We start from the raw sequence: 20944 nt of genomic DNA, 5'->3' as shown, positions 1-20944 counted from the left end.
TTAGATCTGAAAGTCCTTAGTTTGCTCACGTGCCATTTTATAATCCTTTTCTGTACTGATAAAAAAAAAAAAATTGAATGCTACAGGAATACTGTGATGTGCCCATGGAGCTGAACAAAGGTCTTGTTAAGATTAAACTGGAATCTGCTGTAACTTTTATCACAAATTACTCATTGTCTGTGTTGTACTTCCTCTTAAGTAGAGATGGTAAGGGCTCTCTTGTTAAATTGTTTCGCTGTGAAACTTGTCTTTATTCTTCTGAAATACAAATTTCTAATTACATATGTTTGTGAAATAGGTTTTAATTATTTCAATTAATTGAGTAGAGTTGTAAATTATGGCAAGTGTAGGAGTTAGTGATAATCTTAAATTGTATCTATTATTAATCGTTGCATATGAAATGGAAATTGCAGTGACCTCTTTACATTTCTTTTTTTTAAATTGTAAACTGAATCTGTTTTCACACATCATAAAAACCTTGTGCAACTGCTAGTGTTTGAAATAAATTACAATTACAGTGCTGTCTCCCGATTTCAGGCACTGCAATAAGCTAGAATCAAATGAAAGTTCTTCTGACATTTTCAAAACCTAAAATCCAATGTTGGTTTAACTTCACCAGTCTGCAGATAATGGATTACTGGTACTGCACTCCTATCTGAGAAACAAGCTATTATTTTTACCAGTGGGATAGTGATATTTGTTAGTAGTACAAATAATTCCATCATTAAATAGAGAAGGGAGGAAAATTCCTACAAGTGGCCATTTTTTAAGGTTCATACAATAAACATATTAAGATTGTAGGGTGGAAATTAAAACATCCAAGATTGTACTAGAGTGGTTTTTTTTGTGTGTGCAAGTCACTTAACCTTTCTCTACATAAGTTTCCAGATATTTGAAATGGTAATAATTATAGCCACTTCAGAGGGTTGTCATAAAAGTCTTAATGTAGATAAAATATGTATAACAGTGCTTGTAAGTGCTATAAAAGTGTTTGCTATTGTTACTCTTCTTATTCTCATTTTCACATGATTCTTCATTGACTCACGTTTAGAGTATTACTGTACATTCTTAACTCACCTCCGTGATTGCAGTTTCATCTTCCTAATGTTCTTCTTCCCATCTCTACTAGGGTAATCTTTAAAAAATTCAAATTTGTTGTGTCACTTCCTCACTTAAAGGTTAATTTAGTTTTACCATTGCTTTCCAGATAAAATTTAAATTCCTTAGTATAAACAACCACAAATTTTATGATGTCATCCTTAATTCATCAGCCCATTTCTCTCATCTTATTAATGCTTCTTCCTTTCCCTGCTGTGTTTACCTATTATAGATACTCAGGAAAAGACCGACTATTCGTTTACCTTTTGAGACTCATATCAAGCATGATCTCCACCAGAAAGCCTTTCCTGACTCTTGCCATTCCATGCAGTTTGAATATGATATACTCTACCTTCGTGTTCACAATCACAGTGCTTACTGCTATTAGGGAGCTCAATTTATTGTCCATAGCCATCTCTTTTATTGTCGATTTCCCTCTCTATCATAAGCTTTTGTAGACAAGAATTGTGTTGACTTAATATCCTCAGCAGTTAACAAATGATTGGCAGATAGCAGCTATTTACTCATACTTGCTGCATAATCACTTAATTGATATTTGAGAGAGAGAGAGTTAACAAATGAACACCCTGGTTACAACTGGTTCTGCTTTTGTGACATCTTTCATGAAATGCATGGGGTGGTGAAAAGAGGTTACATTTTGGGTTAGACCTAGATTCAACTTCTATATCACTTAGTTTTAAAAAAAAACAAAACAAAAACAAAACAAAAAAAAAAACCTTTAAGATTAGTTAAATAAACTTACTCTAAGCCTTAGTGTCTCCGTCATTATAAATTTAATTCCCAATACATAATTATCTTATACTGAATCTCGAATGGTTTAATATGTATAAATCATTATAGAAATACTAAATCTATTGAAGACAGTATTGGTGCTGATATGGACTCTAGAGCCAAGTTACCTGGGGGTTTACTTCCTGGATCTGCCATTTGCCAGCTCTGTGATTTTTGAACATGCTATTTTCTTTGTGTCTACATTTTCTTTCTCTGTAAAATGGAAATTATAATATTAAGTTGGTGCAAAAGTAATTGTGGTTTTGGATCATGAATTTTAAGTTTTTATATTAATAACTAGGCCCAAAGACATATTTATTAATCAAAATAGGAACCATTACAATCAGCACATTTTGCCAATAAGAAATACATTGCTTTATTCCTGTAACATAAAAATCTATCCTTTGGGATTCGAGAAACTCTTGGAAAGCATTTTCTGCATCCAGCTGGTTGTGGAAGTGTTTTCCTTGCAAAATGTTGTTGAGATGCTTAAAGAAATGGTAGTCAGCTAGCGAAGGTCAGGTGAATATGACGAATGAGGCACAACTTTGTAGCCCAATTCATTCAACTTTTGAAGTACTGATTGTGCAACTTGTGGTTGGGGACTGTCATGGAGAAGAATTGGGCCCTTTCTGTTGACCAATGCTGGCTGCAGATATTGCAGTTTTTGGTGCATCTCAGCTATTTGCTGAGCATACTTCTCAGATGTAATAGTTAAGCCAGGATTCAGAATGCTGTAGTGGATCAGACCAGCAGCAGAGCACTAAACAGTGACCGTGACCTTTTTTTGATGGAAGTTGGCTTTGGGAGGTGCTTTGAAGTTTCTTCTTGATCCAGCCACTGAGCTGATCATTGCTGGTTGTTACATAAAATTCACTTTTGATTGTACATCACAATCCGATTGAGAAATGGTTCATTGTTGTTACATAGAATAAGAGAAGACAAGACTTCAAAACAATTTTTGGTTAGCTCATGACGCATCCTCTTATCAAGCTTTTGTCACCTCTCCAATTTGATTCAAATGCTGAATGACTATAGAATGGTTGATGTTGAGTTCTTCTGCAGCTTCTCCTATAGTTGTAAGAGGATCAGCTTGGATGATTGCTCTCAGTGGGTCGTTGTCAACTTCCGATAGCTGGCCACTATATCCTCATCTTCAAGGATCTCCTTTGCAAACCTTCTTAAACCACCACTGCACTGTACATTCGTTAGTAGTTCCTGGGCCAAATGTGTTGTGCATGTTGCCAGGTGTCTCCACTGATTTACGACCCATTTTGAACTCAAATAAGAAAATCACTCGAATTTGCTTTTTGCCTAACATCATTTATATGGTCTAAAATAAACAGCACGCAATAAGTCATTAGCAAAAAAAAATAAAGTGAGAAATGCTCGTTAAAATGATGTATAACATAAGTATATTTAAGAATGCATTTCAATATCAAACAGCAAATTCTAACAATGTAAAAACTGCAGTTACTTTTGCACTTACCTAATAGTACACTTCTGACGATTATTTTGAGGAATATATGAGGTGGTGTCTATCAAGAACTCACCATAGTTACTAACACATAGTAAGCACCCAATAAATATTAGCTTAAAAAAAATTTCCTGCAACTCTTTTTACCTTTGTGCAAATCTAACACAACTCTCAAGGCATAACTTAATAGCTGCCTCTTTTTTAAAGACTTCCTTGATTGAATCTTTTTTCCCTGTAAACTCCAATAACATGATACATAATTTATTCATAAAGCACCACAAGGAACTTCAGCTTTGTATCTCCTTTATTGGTTTTTAATTTTCTTTAAATGCTGTATTTCACTCATCTCATGTATCACTATCATTATCATTTCTATTATATCACCTGTTATGTTTTAATTCTCTACATATTTAACATTATTAAATTTTTTTATATAGGTAAATACTATCTATCTCGCTATAAAATGTAAGCTCCATAATAGCAAGGACCTTATGTTAATAGTATCTGCACATTATAGATAGTAAGTAATTGCTGAATGGATGAATAATGACTTAAATATTTATTGAATTAATGTATTACACTTGGCAATAAAATTGGTAACTCTCTTAACCATCTATAGATGAATAATAAATTATCCTAAGGCTTAGTGGCATAAAACAATAGAAATGTATAATATCACAGTTTTTGTGGGTCTAGAATCCAAGTGTGGTTTGGCTGAGTATTCTGGCTCAGGGTTTCTCACAAGGCTCAGCTTCCAAGGTTACTCATGGGCTGGCTCTTGTGAGTGAGAGAGTGTCAAATAATTTAGGAGTCATGTTTAAAAACTGCCACAGTCTGCCCTCTTGGCACAAATTATTTACATTTCCCCACATGCAAAATACAACTGTCTCCTCCCAAACTCCTCCACATGTTTCGTTTCATTACAGGATCAGGCTAAGGCTAAAGGGAAAAAATTGTCATTTAAATCAGGTGAAAGTATGAATGAGGCTTTTGGGTTTGATTCCTCAAAATAGCTGCATAAATATTGTTCCCATCTAAAGACCAGTGAACTATAGTGACAAGTTACCTATTCCCTTTAAAACCAATATAAAATGGTAGGACAGGCTTAGGGTAACTGCAAAGACATATTCAAAAAGGGTGGAGGAAGATTGGGAGGCTAACCTGTCCTTAGCAATTCTGAAATCCAAGCAAGTTCATGTTTCCAGTTCCTTTATTAGAATTTTGTATTGTTTCCTAGGAATGATTAATTGCTCTTGGCTTTACCCTTCGAGCTCTTGATTCTAACCTCTGACTTATCCATACATTTTAGTAAAGATATAGCTCATGTTTGCAGCTGAGTGGTTTTCTCAGTCTGCTCCCTGCCCATAGAAGCCCTGGAGCCAAGTTCTCTTTGATTTGCACCCTCTCCTAACCCTGTAATCCTAAACTGATAGTTTACACCAGAACAGTTTCTCTAAAACTGGGAGTTTGCTATGAATCTCATTGAGATTCACTCCATTAGACAAAAACCACAACCACAAATTTTTTCAAGATAAGCCTTTCTTTCTATCTTAGGCTTCTTTTGCATCAGCTGTGGGACAACACCCTTACGATTTATTGAAGCCCTGCTGTTTAACAGAGGGTTGTCTGAGATTTTTCCTTCCTTTTTTTTTTAAGTCCTCAAAGCTCCATAGGCTTCCTCTAGTAGTCTCCTAGAAGTCCTCTAAGTTTTCACTTACATTCTCCTAAAGATCCCTCCAGCTTCAGCCCACCACCTAGTCTCAAGTCCAGTGCCATATGATTCAGGATTTTGTTAAGGCAGCACCCCGCCTCTGGTGTATCAAAATTGTTATCGGTTGTCTTGCTGCAGAATAAATCTCACCAAAACTTACTGGCTTAAAATAATATTTTTTAAAAAATCATTTATTTTTAGCTTAAAAGTCTGGAATTTACTAGGGCTTGGTGGAGAAAGCTTGTCTCCTTCACACAGCTCACTCACATGGTTGGCAAGTTGGTGCCAGCTGAGAGCTGGGGGTCTCTGTTTATCTCCACATGGGCCTCTCCAAAGACAGTTTGGGCTCTGCAGCATGGTGACTGGCTTCTAAGATTAAAAGTCTCAAAAGGCAGGAAATATAAGCAACCAATTTTTTATAGCCTAGACTTGGAAACTGGCATAGTATCACTTCCTTTGTATTGGAAGACAGGAGCACAGACCTCAAGTCTCAAGAGGCAAAGTGCCAAAGGATTTGCAGTTGTGTTTCAAAATCACTACACCTGTTTTAAATCAAAGCACAGTTCTGGCACTTATCTATCACATTCCTAAGAAGGCTTACTTTATTCCTGTAAAGTAAAGGGATTCAGTATTTTCTAAGGTCCTTTTCTACTCTAAATTTGGTCATCTTACAATTCCCATTTTCTATACATTATTGATATATTCTAGCCCATAGTTTCTTAACTATGTAATCAGACAGTGTTGGGGGTATAAAATTGATGTTCTCTCCTTATTTCCACACTTCAGAAAAATAATATGTTGAGAAGTTTGTGTGATATTTATAAAATATTTAGAAAATCCAGAAAATCTTCACCAAAAAGGTATATTATAATCAACATGAACTTACAAGAATACTTGTGCAGTGAAGAGTCTGCATTAACAGAGAATGCCTGTATTGGAAGGTCAAATATTAGAAAGATAACTTTTGTAAGGCAGCTATTCTTAGAGGGGTTTTATTTGATTTGTTTTGAATTTAATGTACTCCTTTTTAATTTTTTCTGTTTCATATGTCTCAATGTGGTTTGGGAATAAAGTTTCCGTTATACTGCTCTATTTATAGTTTTAAAAAATACTGTAGGGACCAAAGCTGATTGTTTTATAATCTTCACCACTTATAAAGTGAATTTGTCAAATTTGTGTTTCATTATGCAGTAAATATTGTTTAAGAAAACATGGTTGACTATTTTTTATATGCCAGTTTAAGTTCATCTATTTATCCTTTCAGGAACTTGTACTTTTCTTCCTTTTAGAGAAACATTAATTCATGTTGTCTCTACTATTCAATTTAATGAGATTATAGAAGAACAGATATATCTTAATGAATTTCATATGTATATGTGAATTATGCCAAAATTTTTCTCCATCACACTACTGTTAGTCTTTTATATGTAGTATCATATACACAAACTCAATTTTGACCCTTTTAAAATTGCAGTGTCCTCTCGCATGGCAGAGCAAGTGGGAAGGCCCAGAAGATCCCTTACAATACCTTAGAGGTCTTGTTGCCCGTGCCCTTGCAATACAGGTAAGCCTAAATTATTTACTAAGTGGGTTGTCTGACTGTGTGACTATTGTATTATAGAGATAACCATTGTGCTAATCACTAGTGAGAATTACATTATGATTTTGCACATAAAACACCATATATTCATTATTCTGCCATTTGTTATTTTTGTATAGCACTATTTTTTTTTTTTTTTTTTTTTTTTTTTTTTTTTTTTTGAGACAGAGTCTCGCTCTGTCGCCCAGGCTGGAGTGCAGTGGCCGGATCTCAGCTCACTGCAAGCTCCGCCTCCCGGGTTTACGCCATTCTCCTGCCTCAGCTTCCCGAGTAGCTGGGACTACAGGCGCCCGCCACCTCGCCCAGCTAGTTTTTTGTATTTTTTTTTAGTAGAGACGGAGTTTCACCGTGTTCGCCAGGATGGTCTCGATCTCCTGACCTCGTGATCCGCCCATCTCGGCCTCCCAAAGTGCTGGGATTACAGGCTTGAGCCACCGCGCCCGGCCTTTTTTGTTTTGTTTTGTTTTGTTTACAAAAAAACGTGTTTTCTGCTTTACTGTGGCTTTTCATCATTTTGGAGAGTTTAGAGAACAATTTACAATTTTAGTAGAGATGGATCTCATAGACGGTAACTGAAACTGAATCATCACTGTGACTAGTTTGCCTTAGGGAGCTCTCTATGGGGAGCTGCTTTTAAAAAGTTTTTTTCAAATTGATAAATTTTTTTCAGAATAAACCAGTCAGGTAACTTCAGGAAAACAGAAGAATAGTATAGACAGAGAAAGAGTGTATTTTTTAAGGAATAGTAAATGATACAGATTAGTTGATGCAAACAAGGTACCTTTGTGGATTTTCCACTGTCTTCCTCTGCTTGTTGCACCAGCTTCACAAAAGAGCCTTTCGTTTTAACCACATTAACTTCTACCATCACATGAATAACTTGATCTGTGTCCTTCTCAATGCAGCACTCTTCATCCATGCTTTTAAAAAAAAAAACAAATAATCCACAAACCTGTTCACATCTTTAACCTTGTTATCACTCATCTCTGCTCCACCTTTGAACCCCTAAGCATACATGTTATTCTTTGACAACAGCCACATTTCATTCTCAAGTTTGTATTCTCTAGACTTTCCAGTCTCTTCCTGCTCAGTATTCTCTCATTCTGTCACTTTCTTTCCTGATTCTGGCCGATTCATCCTGCAATTTGTGGCATATAACTGTATTCTCTTTCTAGCACCTTCAGTACCCTAACTCACTTTTCTTTATGCTTCATCCTTTCCAAAAACCATTTAACTTGGATTAGTATCTGTCCATATGCAGGCTGCTGAGCTCTGCTACCAACACTTCAGATACAGTGTACACTTCAGGTACAGTTCAGATACAGTGGATGGGCCCTGAGCACTGCTCCTGTATTCCACAGTGATGTTTCAAACCTTCACTCTTTCTTGAAGACTCCATTCTGTCACTGACTCCCCTTTTCCTTAGCAGAACACCTTATGTTTTACTTCACAGAGAAAATTCAAGCTGTGAGATATGACCACTTGAAAATTCCTGCCCTTCTCTCTCATCTACAAATTTGTCTGAAGCCACCTTCATCATCTTTGTTCTAACATAAAAGTTGACCTTATGAAATTGAAGGCTCATCCCTAGACCTGTGTATTGATTCTGTCTGTTCTTTACTCTTTAGAGACCTCCTCCAGGGGGTCTTCCCTTGTTCTTCTGTCTTTTCATCTTTTCATCTCTTCTTACGCTATTTGCCAGCCTACAATTGGGACTCCTTTGAAGGTACCAGGACCGATCTGAGCAATAGTTTGGCTTCTATTATAACCAGTTCTCCAGTTTGTAGGATTGTTGAAGGAAGAAAAAGTACTAGATCTGGAAATGAGGTTAAAATTAGCAGGCAGAGAAGAATCTGTCAGGGACTCTGATTTAGTCATCTTTCTATCTATCTGCTGTGCATATGCCTGGACATAATCTATCACTAAATGCTGGAAGGAAGGAAGAAAGGGAGAAAGTCTATTAGTGATCTTTGAAAAGTATAGAAATGCTCTGAAGTTTGTTGTATAATTGCATGGCTATGATAATTTACCACTTCATGTACTTTTCAGTACTGTTTCCTTTAAATTATTTTTAAAAGGACAGGGACTTTTAACTTGCTATGAATGGTAGCCTATATTACACTATGTAAGTACACTTAATAATTATGCTGTGTGTTTATAATGATAAATATATTGGTGGTACTATAATATTCTTTAAAACAATTTTACAGGAATTATTGCAATTTCTTGCATGGTTATTCATATATTAATAACTGGTCATCAAAACTAATGAAAAACTAATCATCAAAACTGAACACTTTTCTACTGTGTAATTTTAAAAGCTTTATGAGGCATTTAGCATTAATTGTAGTGATAAAATATCCTCCTAACCCTCAAGATAATGTTCAGGACTGACCATAGCTTACCTTTCATCCTTCCAACCAGGGAATATGCACTAGTTCTTCCACAACCACTTGGGAATACTTTTTATGTTGTTTTATTTTCCTGGCTTAATATTTTTTAAATTTTAAATATAGATAGATGTCCATCTATCTTCCTGAGGTAACCTTTAATATTTGGGATTTGCTTTTCATCTATTCAAGGGCTTGATAGATCCCTTGTTTTCATCTGTGCCTTCTGTTTCACAGGTTCATATCCAGAGCAGCTTGTGATACTTGGAGAACAATGTAACTACCTAGTTGGAAAACAAAGGATGGGAAACTGGGTGGGCAGGGAAAATTAGAAGCACTATTTGCAAGGAACTGTGAAAATGGCACCTTTTGGTTTCTTAAGAAAGCATAATGATCAGACTCAATCCAAACAGGTATACAGCAGGTTGAGCCCAGATCCAGCTATAGTTTAAGATTTTAGGGTCTTGCATTTTGAGGCATAGTTTATGGGAAAAGAGAACAAACTATTGAGGGTGTCATATATCGTGCCAGTTTATTACAGGAGTTTTATGCAAATAAGGTAAGACTGACTTGGGTCAAAGGCAGCAGTGATTCTTTCATTCAGTCAGTCAAAAATATAATAAGCAGCTACTTTATTCTAGGCCCTGTGTGAAGTACTGGGGATATAATGATTAGTAAGGAGATACAATAACTGCCTCACAGATCTTATATTCATTCATCATTTTATCAAAAAAAAGTTCTATAAATGTAAGCTGGGCACAGTGGCACGTGCCTGTAGTTGCAGTGACTCAGGAGGCTGAGGCAGGAGGATCACTTGAGCCCAAGAGTTCAAGTCCAGCCTGGGCAACAATGAGAACTCGCCTCTTAAAACAGATAATTCCACAAATGTGATTAATACTTTCCTGGTGCCAAACACTGTGTGAGGTTGCTGAATATGGAGTGGTAAACAAAATAGACATGCATCTTGTTCTCCAGGAATTATCCTTACAACTTATCAGAAAGATAGAACTGAATAAACAACAGTAAGAGAAGAGTGATAAAGGAACTACAGTATTATGGAAGCAAATAGCACTACTTAACCTAGAAGGGGTCAGAGAAGTGATGCTTAAGCTGAGAATTTAGTAGGAATAAACCAAATGAGGATGAGAGGAAAGAATTTATCAGACAGAAGGCAGACCAGAGTCTGATATCAAGAGTAAGTATTGTATTATACCAAAGTTATTGAAATTTTGTAAAAAAAAATTAATAAAAAGTAAGCATTGTGGTTTCAAGTAACTAAAAGCAGAGCATAGATTGCAGGGAGGGGTGTTCAGGCTGGAGAGCAAGAGGGGCCAAATCATGATAATGTATTAAGGAATTATATTTTATCTTAAGGACAAAAGGTAACCATTGCAGGATTTTAAGGAGGAAAGTCAGATTATGTTTTAAAGGGATTATTTTAGCTGCAGTATGGAGAGAATGCTAGTCTACTTTGTGGCAAAAGGTTTAAGACTCTCCTTTGAATATGCTTAATTTAGAGAGAGCTATAGATCCCCTAGGTATCCAAGGAACCTGAGCCACAGAGTCTTGCAGGCAGCCTGGCATTCACTCTCTGGTTTCTATAAGATCCTTTAGAGCAAAGATCTTTTTTAAAAAAAAATTCCAATGTATTTCCAATACCTATATACTGTCTGCTAAATGAATGAATGAACAAAGGATTTAACAAATGAATGGACTAGACGGATTATTCTCTTTGGGAAATTTAGAATTATTTCCCTGGCTTCAAATTTTTCTGCCTTTTCTTCAGAAATGACATCCTTCAAAGATTTTCTTGTGTTCTTGATTTCCATTCCGTGTTTTCCCTTTGACTTGTAGTGTATCCCTTATAGCAGGATATTTTGATTCTTCTGTGATGATCATTCTAAATTCTAGCATGTTCTCTACCCTGTTTGTGAATCTTACATTGTCAGCCTTTGTTTTGGTTCCTTTGTCCTAGTTTTCTGAACTACTCATAGTTGGATCCCTTGACTGTACACCTGCAATTTTTATTCCAGCCCTGCTCATGTGATGATTTCGATATCCAAGCCAGGATATAGAGAGAGATCTTTATCACCATGACCTACTTATACTTGGTTATGCTTAATAGACCCAATATTCCGGAAATGTTTAGTGGACTCCTAAATATCTCCCCCATTATGCTTCCTTTGAAAAGCAAACTTGGAGTGCTGTGTGTTAAATTAGCATTAAGGTTTGCCATTAATACTTACAGTTCATTTCAAACTTCTGCTTCAGTTTCATGTCTTTAGTTTTAAGATCCACAGTGACTTCTTGAATTCCACTCAAATTTTTTTTGGCAAGGTCAAGCCAGTGGCTGGTACATTGCTCTACTACCAAATCCTGCCACCCTTCCTTCTTATGACAGAATTTTGTTGTTTATATCAACTATTAGGCACCTTGAAGTCTTGGGGTGATCTAAGCAATAGATAAATAGCATTAATTATTGTTATTCGTAAATACCACTTGACATGACATATAGACTATCCTTAAAGCTTATCAGGAAAATAGACAAGTAAATAAGCAACAAAACAAATAATTAAAGGAAGTCTTTGAGCAAATAGCAGAAGTACTACAATCTAGAACCACTTAGTGCTACCCCCTGTTCCCCAGGGGGTAGTTCAGTCTAAAACTTTTGGAATCATTGTTGACTTCTCTCCTCTCACACTTCACATCCAGTCTACCAGAAAGTCATATTTTCTCTGCATTCAAAATACATTCAGAGGTACCTTTTGCCATCTGTACTACCACTACCTTGATTGAAGTCATTGTGAATGCAGCTACTATCTAACTAGAGTTCTGCTTCCACCCTTGTTCCCATTCTTATTGGTTCTCAACCACACAATCTCAAATGTTCCTATGTGAAAGCACAGCTCAGATTACATCACTCCTGTCTTGGAAATATCCCCATGACTAGTCATCTCATCTCGAGTATCAAAATCCTTATAACAACCTACAAGTTTCTTTAAGGTCAAGCCCCATTATCTCTCTGCTTTCCTTTCCTGGTTTTCTACTTTATTTACTCTGTTCTAGCCATACTGGTCTTGCTTTTCAGTGAACAAACCCAGCACGCTCCCTCTCATGGCCTTTACCCTTGCTGCTTCCTCTCCTTGGAATGCTCTCCCCCCGCCCACCCATAGGCACAAGGAAGCATCCTTACCTCCTTCAGGTCTTTGCTCAGATGTCACCTTTTCAGTGAAGCCTTCCCTGACCATCCTGTTTCAAATGGTAACCTCCACCCCATCCCCAATACTTCTTACTCTCTTTTCCTTCTTTGATTTTCTCTATGGCCTATATCTTCATCTAATACTCTGTATATTAGAATCCATTCATTTTCAAGAGTTTCTATGTATTCTTCCACTAAAAAGGAAGCTTCATAAGGGCAGAGAGTTTTGTCTGTTTACTGCCCTATCCAAGCATGTAGACAGTAACTGGTACAAATAGGCTTTTCAGTAAATATTTGTTGAATAAATAAATGACTCCAATCATAAGGTTATTTATTCTCAAGCAAATTGGCATAAATCTGTTTTTTCCAATCATCATGATTTAGCTTCCTGGGATATATTCTGTAGTATTTCATTACATATTTTGAGATTTTTGGCTTCTATCTAAATCTACCCATAAATATTATGGTTTAACTTTATACTTTACTGCCACAATCTAACATTTGAGGTGTTTTATTTCTTTTAATATCTCAAATGTAAAAAGCAATTTATTATAATTACATTGTTAGATTTTCACTCATTTTTTGATGTTTCTTACTGTATTTTGGGAAGGTTCTGCTACCATATTCTGCATTCCTGGAAGAGTGTGTTATTTTCCTAACTCATCTTAGTAACTCTCCTAGTCCTTAGTATGGTATTTCACACCCAGTAAGTACTCAGTAAAATTATTCATAGAAGACTTATATAAATAAACAAAGTTGAAAACGTCTATATGTGGCTTTAAAACCTCCAGCATCCCCATTTTTGTATATTATACCCATAAGAGAAACCTGTGGATGTTTTTTATTCATATATATGAATATATATTTATTAGTTTAATCATTCAGTGAATATTTACTGAGCTTCTATTTTATGCCAGCCACTGTTCTTAAGTGCTAGAAATACACCATTCCCGTCAACAGGAATTACTACATTTTAGTGAAGGAGATAGATAGCAAACAAATGAATATGTTAATATTAGAATTATATCAAAATAATTTGGTCAAAATCTTGAAATTAAAGATTAATATGCAGCCAAGCTTTAAATTGGATTATCACCATCACAGAATGAACTTAGGGTATACATCTGAAATTGTATTCAGAAAAATAAAGCTTTTACTATAGCAATAGTATTACAAAATGTTAAGAGTCAAATTTTGCACAGGGACAGTAATTTCTCAGCAGTAACAGCTGATAAATGCTTCGTATGGCCAACTATCTTGCACATTTGGAATACTAAACAGTACTCTATGGTCTACAATGATATGCACTTTTATAGAAGCAATCTTACGAAACATGCTATTTGTACTGCTTGCAGAAGATAAATCTTGGTTCTAGAAATTTGGCAATATAGCAACATAATTGGCTTTTCAAGATAACAAAATCTTTCCTGAATTTCTATCTGCATTGCACCTTTCATCACATGCATACCAAGTTTAGCAGCTTCCTGGAGTAGCATAATAAGAGGATCTTTACAGCAGAAAACATGCAGAGAATACTTAAACTCTTATGACAAATTTGGTTTCTTGAAGAATCAGCAAGGTCTAGCAAACGATTTTTCCTGCAAATAACCAATGATTGTTAGTAATATCTCCTATGCTGGTACCCTTACTCTCAAAGTATTGTTCCAACACTTCCCTTGATTTAGGAGCCTTTTTTTTTTTTTTTTTTTTTTTTTTTTTTTTTTTTTTTTTTTTTTTTTTTTTTTTTTTTTTTGCTATTTAAAGTCTTCTCTTAATCTTATTTGAACATACGTTGTTAATATATAACAAGAGAGTTGCTAAATGTCTTGTATGCCATATACTTTTGTTTTTGGTAAAGAAGAAGAATAGAAATGGTTAACAGTTTTTCTACTGTTGTCAATAAATCCCGCCTATCAAAATGTTTTATTATTTCTGATGATACAATGGAAGGTTGTGAAGAAAACATTGTGTGCACGTGATTCCTAAATCAATCATAGCCGTCACCACATTTATTCCTTTGTCAATAATTGCATTATGCTTTACTTGCTGATTTTCCATTCCATAATATATTATCTATCAACTTTACTTTGTTGTTAGCTATTTGCAACTGGAAATCTCTTCACAAGCAAGGAAAGTAGTGATTGGTTTTATTGTTGATTTATATGTTATCACACTTCAAAAGGACTTTGGGCTGTATATTATTTATCTATGTGTCTGTTGTACATAATATTGAAGTAAAGTATTTGGCTTAACACTATCAATAATACTAACTTTTGTATACGATAAAATAATTTAAGAAAATATTTTTTATAATATATATTCTAGAAAGAATCTTGAACATAAGATTCATAGCTTAGCAAACCTCAGAACTCCTTTTACTTTATCTCCTGAAAATTATTCGTAATCTGTCAGTGATTTTGACAAATTTTTTTAACCTCCACAGAGATCAAAACCTCAACAAGAAATTGTTCCTAAATACATATTATTTTTGATGTCTACCAGCTCTGAATTTGATAAGGAGAAAATAAAATATTTGTGTACTAGTTTTTATTTTTTTCTCATCTTTTGTTTTAGTCTGAAGAATGATTTATATTGGATTTTTTAAAATATTTGACTTTTTCTCCTTGAAGAAATTTTTGAGATAGCAAAGTTTTGGAATATTCCCTTATTTTATTTGGTCCTCCACAAAATGGGGAACATATTTCCCAACATAACTCCTTTTCCTCCTTAAAAGACTCATGGGGGGTTAAATAAGAACTAAAAGTAAACTTAACGATTAAATTTTTGTTACATGTTATTTAATTTTGAAAATGTCAGTATATTGAATAATTCCACAAAGATCTGGATTTCAGGGCTGTCTGATACATATATTTTGAATTAGTTAAATTTTATTAATATTTCTTGACTAAAATGTTTCCAACTTTTTTATATTTATCTTGCTATTTTAGTATAATATTTGTATTAATTACCAATCTATTTCTTGAACCATAAGTTCTGAAATCTTTAACACAAAATTAACAATTTTTATTACAATTATTCTTTAAATTATTCTCTTGCTATACTAAATACATAGTAATGATTCAGACTAAGATAATTTCAACCTATAGAGCACATAAGGGGTTTTCATTCAAGTAGCATATAGTGAATATTTTTAAATAAATCTAAATATCATGCCTTGTTGACAGTCTAACATTGTTACACTTATGAAATAGGGTGGTAACATCTGTCCTTATACAAATATTAATATTATATATTTCTGGAATGTCAGAACAGTGTTAAAGTAAACATCTGTTTGTTAAGACTACCAGAAGGTAAAACTCAAATAACAGATCCTGGTCAATATTGAAACTGAATTAAACTTTATTTCTAATAAATATAAGCATGCTATAAAGAAAAATGGTATAGATTAAGGGGGCTAGAGACAAGTGGGTTGGGGAAGATAACACTTCAGTATGAATGGTCAGGGAAAGCCTCTCTTTGGAGGTGATATTTAAACAGAGACTTGAATGAAGTAAGAGAGCAAATCTTAAAATGTATCTGAGGGAAAAACAAATCCAGGCAGAGGGATCGGTAAGTACAGAATCTCTGAGACAGGAATGTGCTTTGTTTGTGACTAGGGCATTGCCAAGGACCATGATGTATGAGTCCATGCAGGCTTGGTATGAAATTTAAATTTAGTTTGAGTACATGGGAGGTCAGTAGAAGATTGAGAGCAAAAAATTAAAAGGTTATTCTGCTGGTATATGAATAAGCTATAGGGAGGAAAATAGGAGCAGGCTGACCAGTTAAAAGGTTATTGCTTTCAAAAAGCACATAAGTAGTTGCATCTCTTCTAAAATACCAAATGAATAAATACATTTTGTACATTCAAATAAATAATGCCAATAAAATTCACTTTCTGCTTTCAGATATCTTGTTGGAATTTAATGATTTCATAAAAATGAAATGCTTGAGGAAATTGTCTTCAGGATTATGGACAGTCACATAAATATTTGAAAGACTTTGTATTTTTCATTCTGCAGATGTTTCAGCATTTAGTATATGAAACTATCTCTGTATAGACCTATATTTGCTATATCTGTGGACATTTGGGGCTCCTTTCTATGCCCATCTTAAAGTGTGATTTTATTCTGGGATTATCTTTATATATTCTTTTTAATCTTTTTTGCTTATGTAGAGATTTGAATATTAATGTGAGTAAACAACTGACTTGCTTCAACAAAAAAAAGAGGTTATTGCAGTAATCCAAGTGAGGTCATGATGGACTAGGGTGGTGGCTGTGGAGGTGGAGGCTTCTTAAAGCAGTGGTAATATTTTGATATTAAACTTGTGGATTGGCTGTGGGGCATGGGAGAGAGATATCAAACGTGATTTCAAAGTTTTGACCTAAGCAGTTGGTTAAGTGGTTTAGTGACTTGAAGGATACTGATAATAAGGTAATAGAGCAGAGTTTTGTTGTTGTTGTTTAGGGAGGAGGGGAGTGGTCTTGCAAATTTAAAGTTCTAATTTGAACATAAGTTGAGATGCCTTTTAGACATCTTGGTGGAAATGTCAGAGAAGTAATTGATGAGGGAGCTGTTGGAATTGGAAATAGAAAATGAGCAGTTATCAGCATCTTAACATAGTGTTTAAAACCAAAGGAATGGCCAAGTATTTGGCACTGGCGCACTTCAATACTGAGATGCTTAGAAAAGGAAAAGTTGTCAATCATTGAAACCAAGAATTAGTAGTTAGGTATATAGAAGAAAGCCTGGGAGGCTGTAGTGATCAAGAAGCCAAGAGAATAAAGAGTTGATCATTCTGACCTTTTAAAAACAGTGTCAAATGCTATAAATGAGATAGAGAAAAATCATGTTTGGCAACATGGGGGACGTTGGTGGTCTTGAGGAGTTGTTTGGTGAAGCAGTTCTAAAGAATGAAAGCCTGGTCATATGAGTTTAAAAAAGAATAAAGGGTGAAGTTGAGACAGCAAATATAGACAGTTTTTTCAGGGAGTTGTCTTATGAAGTAACACAGATGAATAGGGTGATACTGTTAGGGAGAAGAGCCAAAGGAATTTTTTTGGTTTGGTTTTGTTTTTTAATATAGGGGATGTTTGACCATATCTGTGTTCACTATAAATTTTAAAATTGATAGTACAATAAAAAGGAAGTAATTTTAAGAGTAAAGTTCTTGAAAAGGTAAGAGGAAATAGGGCCCAATGCACATGTGGAAAGATTGGCCTTAAATAGGAGCTTGAACTATTCACAAAATAAGTTATACTTACAAAAAAACTATTATTAATAATTAAGAGGAGACCTATAAGTAGGTGGACATTATAAATTCCTGCTTTACCACACTAAAATTAAATACTGTGCCAAAAGTAATTTTAATAATCTTGTTTCTCACAGTGGTTCAGGTTCTGCATGAACACCATCAGGGTTTTTAGCCCATGTAACTCAACTCATTTCTCTATTTTGAAAAGTCGGGGAAATGGTAAATAAACAAAGAATGAAATTTTATTACCCGAGATTTTCTCCACAAAGTGATAAAATATATCACAAAGTTCTACTGAAAATGGTACTTTTTTTATATCAAATATTGAGCCTAGAAACCCAGCTTTATAACTTTAATTTAAAAAACACCAAATCTATGGATAGAACCTCTAGTACTCTAATAGGTGGCTATATTAAGGATGGAGAAGGGTAAGATTTCCTTTTTACAGTAAAAAAAGATTTATAGTAAGGTAGATCTATTAACTGAATAAAGTTAAACAAGGTAGCAAAATCAATCCAGTGGAGATAGAGCTGTGAAGCCTAAAATCTTCCTCAGATCCTTTGTGCAGCTTCAGACTTTTCAGTAAGCTATACAATGTGGGGAACCATTAACATAACCCAGTCAAAAAGTGGTTACGATTTTAAAAGTTAGAGTCATTGACTTCAATTTACAGACTTGGAAGAAGCAAGCCTTCCAAGTATCCATCATGCCATTACCACATTCATCCAATTCATAGAAGTTACTTTGTCCCAGAATCTGCATCCATCACTATACAGCATGGCTAAACTTTGTTCTTTTTGAAAGGTCTATTATAACTAAGTTTTTTAAGGCAATGGAAATGTGTAACATGCTTTAAATTTTATAAGCACTTGTGTTTACTACTAATGTTTTGTTTCTTGTGGGTATCTCATTAATTTGGGTAAAGTTTTGTGTTCCTTCTCTGTTTTGTTAATTCAAGATTTGAGTTTTTTTTTTTAATGTTTTGTTCAATATTTTACCAGATATTGTTGACATCCAAATAATAACCAACAAGGTGGGACCCAAAATACTAGGGTTTTTTAAAATATTATTTGCAACTCTTTGATAAATATTGAAAGAAAAAGGCTTAGTCTTTTAAGATACCTAAGACATAATTATAAAGGATGATTAACAAGTGGCAGATCACTTATAGAATTTGAAAACTCTTCAGAAATTTTTTCCACCTTATTGGTTGTAGGTTCTATGCTTACTATGCCACAGGTTAAAGGGAGAAGAAAATAATAACTTTCTGTAGAAAAAATAGGATATTAAGTTTAAAGATAATAATAAGCAAATCTGGGGAGGTTGGGGAGGAGCTTACATTATCTACAGTGCTTTTTACTAGAATGAATGGGGGTGATCATGTGTGTGTATGTTCTTCCACAATACTGTTTAACAACATCATGTTCTGCGTATAAATTAGCGTGTGGAGAGATTTCCTATTTGACTTAAAGCTGTTTCTAAAAAGATACCTCTTCCACAGGAAAATATTATCCCATTTCTCTGTGGCTCCAGATCTGCTGATTCTGACATTTATATTCTACAAAATGGTTAGAATCTTCAGGGAAATTTAGAATAAGTAAAGTTTAAAATACCATAAAAACAAAGTCCCAAGTCAAACTATTTCTGTGCCTTAGGAGGGGAAATGCAAATAGTTAAGAAGTGGTATCCAGCCTTTGCAAGGGAACTCAATCCACAGTAGGGGAGAGAAGGGCAGAGAGAGATTTCTTATAGTCACCTTTCAGCAATATCTTTAAATCTGGAGATAAGAAATGCCAGAAACATCAGAATTTATAAATTTATCATGTTAAAGCCCTTCTCAAAACCAATACTTACCTGTTTTTTGCAAAGTTGTTTGGTTGAGATTACTTAAAAACATGAACATGGGGACATGAAAATTTTAAGTTTTTTAGAAGTTTTACTTTGAAAAACTCTCAGAAAAGCAACAGAATGAAGTCATTACTTTAGGAAAATGTTAACCAAATTCCAGGTGTAAAACTACAGCTATTGATTTAAATTGATCAAAGATTCTTTTTTTTTCCTTTGTTTCTTAATTCCCACTAGTAACATGTAGAGCTGTAGATATAAAGGTAAAATATATAAAAATTTGTTGTGTTAAAACTGGTAGAAATAAGAAAGACATTTCTGATATGGTGGCATGTGAACAGAGACCTAAAGGAGGTAAGGGAATAGCCTATGCAGGTAAATGTCTGGTAGAAGAGAGTTTCAGGCAGAGGGAACAGCAAGTGCCATGGCCTGAGGCAAAAAGAGTTTTTTGAGAAGGGCGGCAAATGTGCCTGAAGGAAACAAGACAGAAAAAGGTGTCCAGAGAAGTCACAAGTTAGGTAGTAAGAGGCAATGGGTTTAGAAGTCAGGCAGGAGCAGAAAATGCAGGCCTTGTCTGCTATGAAAAGGACACTGACTTCTGTGAGTGAGACGGGATAACTCTGGGCAACTTTATGAACACTAGACTGTATGCAGAAAGGAAAGGCAACAGTTAGAATTTATATTTGTATTGCCTTTAGATCTTCAAAATATCTTCCTCAAATTATTTTAACACATGTATTAATTGTATTTATTCCTGGAAGCTCAGCAATGCCATCTAGTTTTCAAATTGATCCATTGTTTAAAGAATGAGGTTAAGAATTGTCTTACACTCAGCCATGTAATCAATAAGCCAAGAGTGTTATTCATACCAGGTCACACACTGAACTTTATATTAAGCAGATCTTCTCTACACATGTGATAATTATTACGTTTAGAAATTATTCATTGCCATTGTTCATTATAATATTGTTTAATTAAAAAATAATGATCTTACCGAAAGCATATTAGAGCCATAATTTTACTAATTGAATTCCATTTTGCTCCTCCTAAAACACTGAAATGTTTTCCTACAAAATATGGCAATTTATAAGCTAATTTTCTTCTAATACATAATTAGGTAGCATTTTACAAATTGATATTTTTAAGTCACCAATTAAAAGGCAAAATATCAGATTGGATAAAACAAGACCCAACTATGATGGCTATAAGGCATCATGGCATTGCACTTTAAATATAACTACACAATGCTGTTTTGGTTACTGTAGCCTTGTAGTATGGTTTGAAGTCAGGTAGCGTGATGCCTCCAGCTTTGTTCTTTTGACTTGGGATTGTCTTGGCAATGCGGGCTCTTTTTTGGTTCCATATGAACTTTAAAGCCGTTTTTTCCAATTCTGTGAAGAAACTCATTGGTAGCTTGATGGGGATGGCATTGAATCTATAAATAACCTTGGGGAGTATGGCCATTTTCACGATATTGATTCTTCCTATCCATGAGCATGGTATGTTCTTCCATTTGTTTGTGTCCTCTTTTATTTCACTGAGCAGTGGTTTGTAGTTCTCCTTGAAGAGGTCCTTA

At 34.6% G+C, this 20944-nt stretch overlaps 1 protein-coding gene across 1 annotated transcript in view; it reads left to right on the top strand.

Annotated features, from left to right (window-relative positions):
* The window catches only part of DYNC2H1 (dynein cytoplasmic 2 heavy chain 1), a 384617-nt gene that overhangs the window by 329078 nt on the left and 34595 nt on the right, over positions 1–20944 (top strand). The window contains 1 exon segment of the mRNA XM_017850085.1: positions 6553–6642. Within this exon segment, the coding sequence (XP_017705574.1) occupies positions 6553–6642 (90 nt within the window).

This window comes from Rhinopithecus bieti, unplaced genomic scaffold (genome assembly GCF_001698545.2).
Source record: "Rhinopithecus bieti isolate Rb0 unplaced genomic scaffold, ASM169854v2 scaffold_33302, whole genome shotgun sequence".
Lineage (NCBI taxonomy): Eukaryota > Metazoa > Chordata > Mammalia > Primates > Cercopithecidae > Rhinopithecus > Rhinopithecus bieti.
This window is presented reverse-complemented; position numbering and strand designations above follow the sequence as displayed.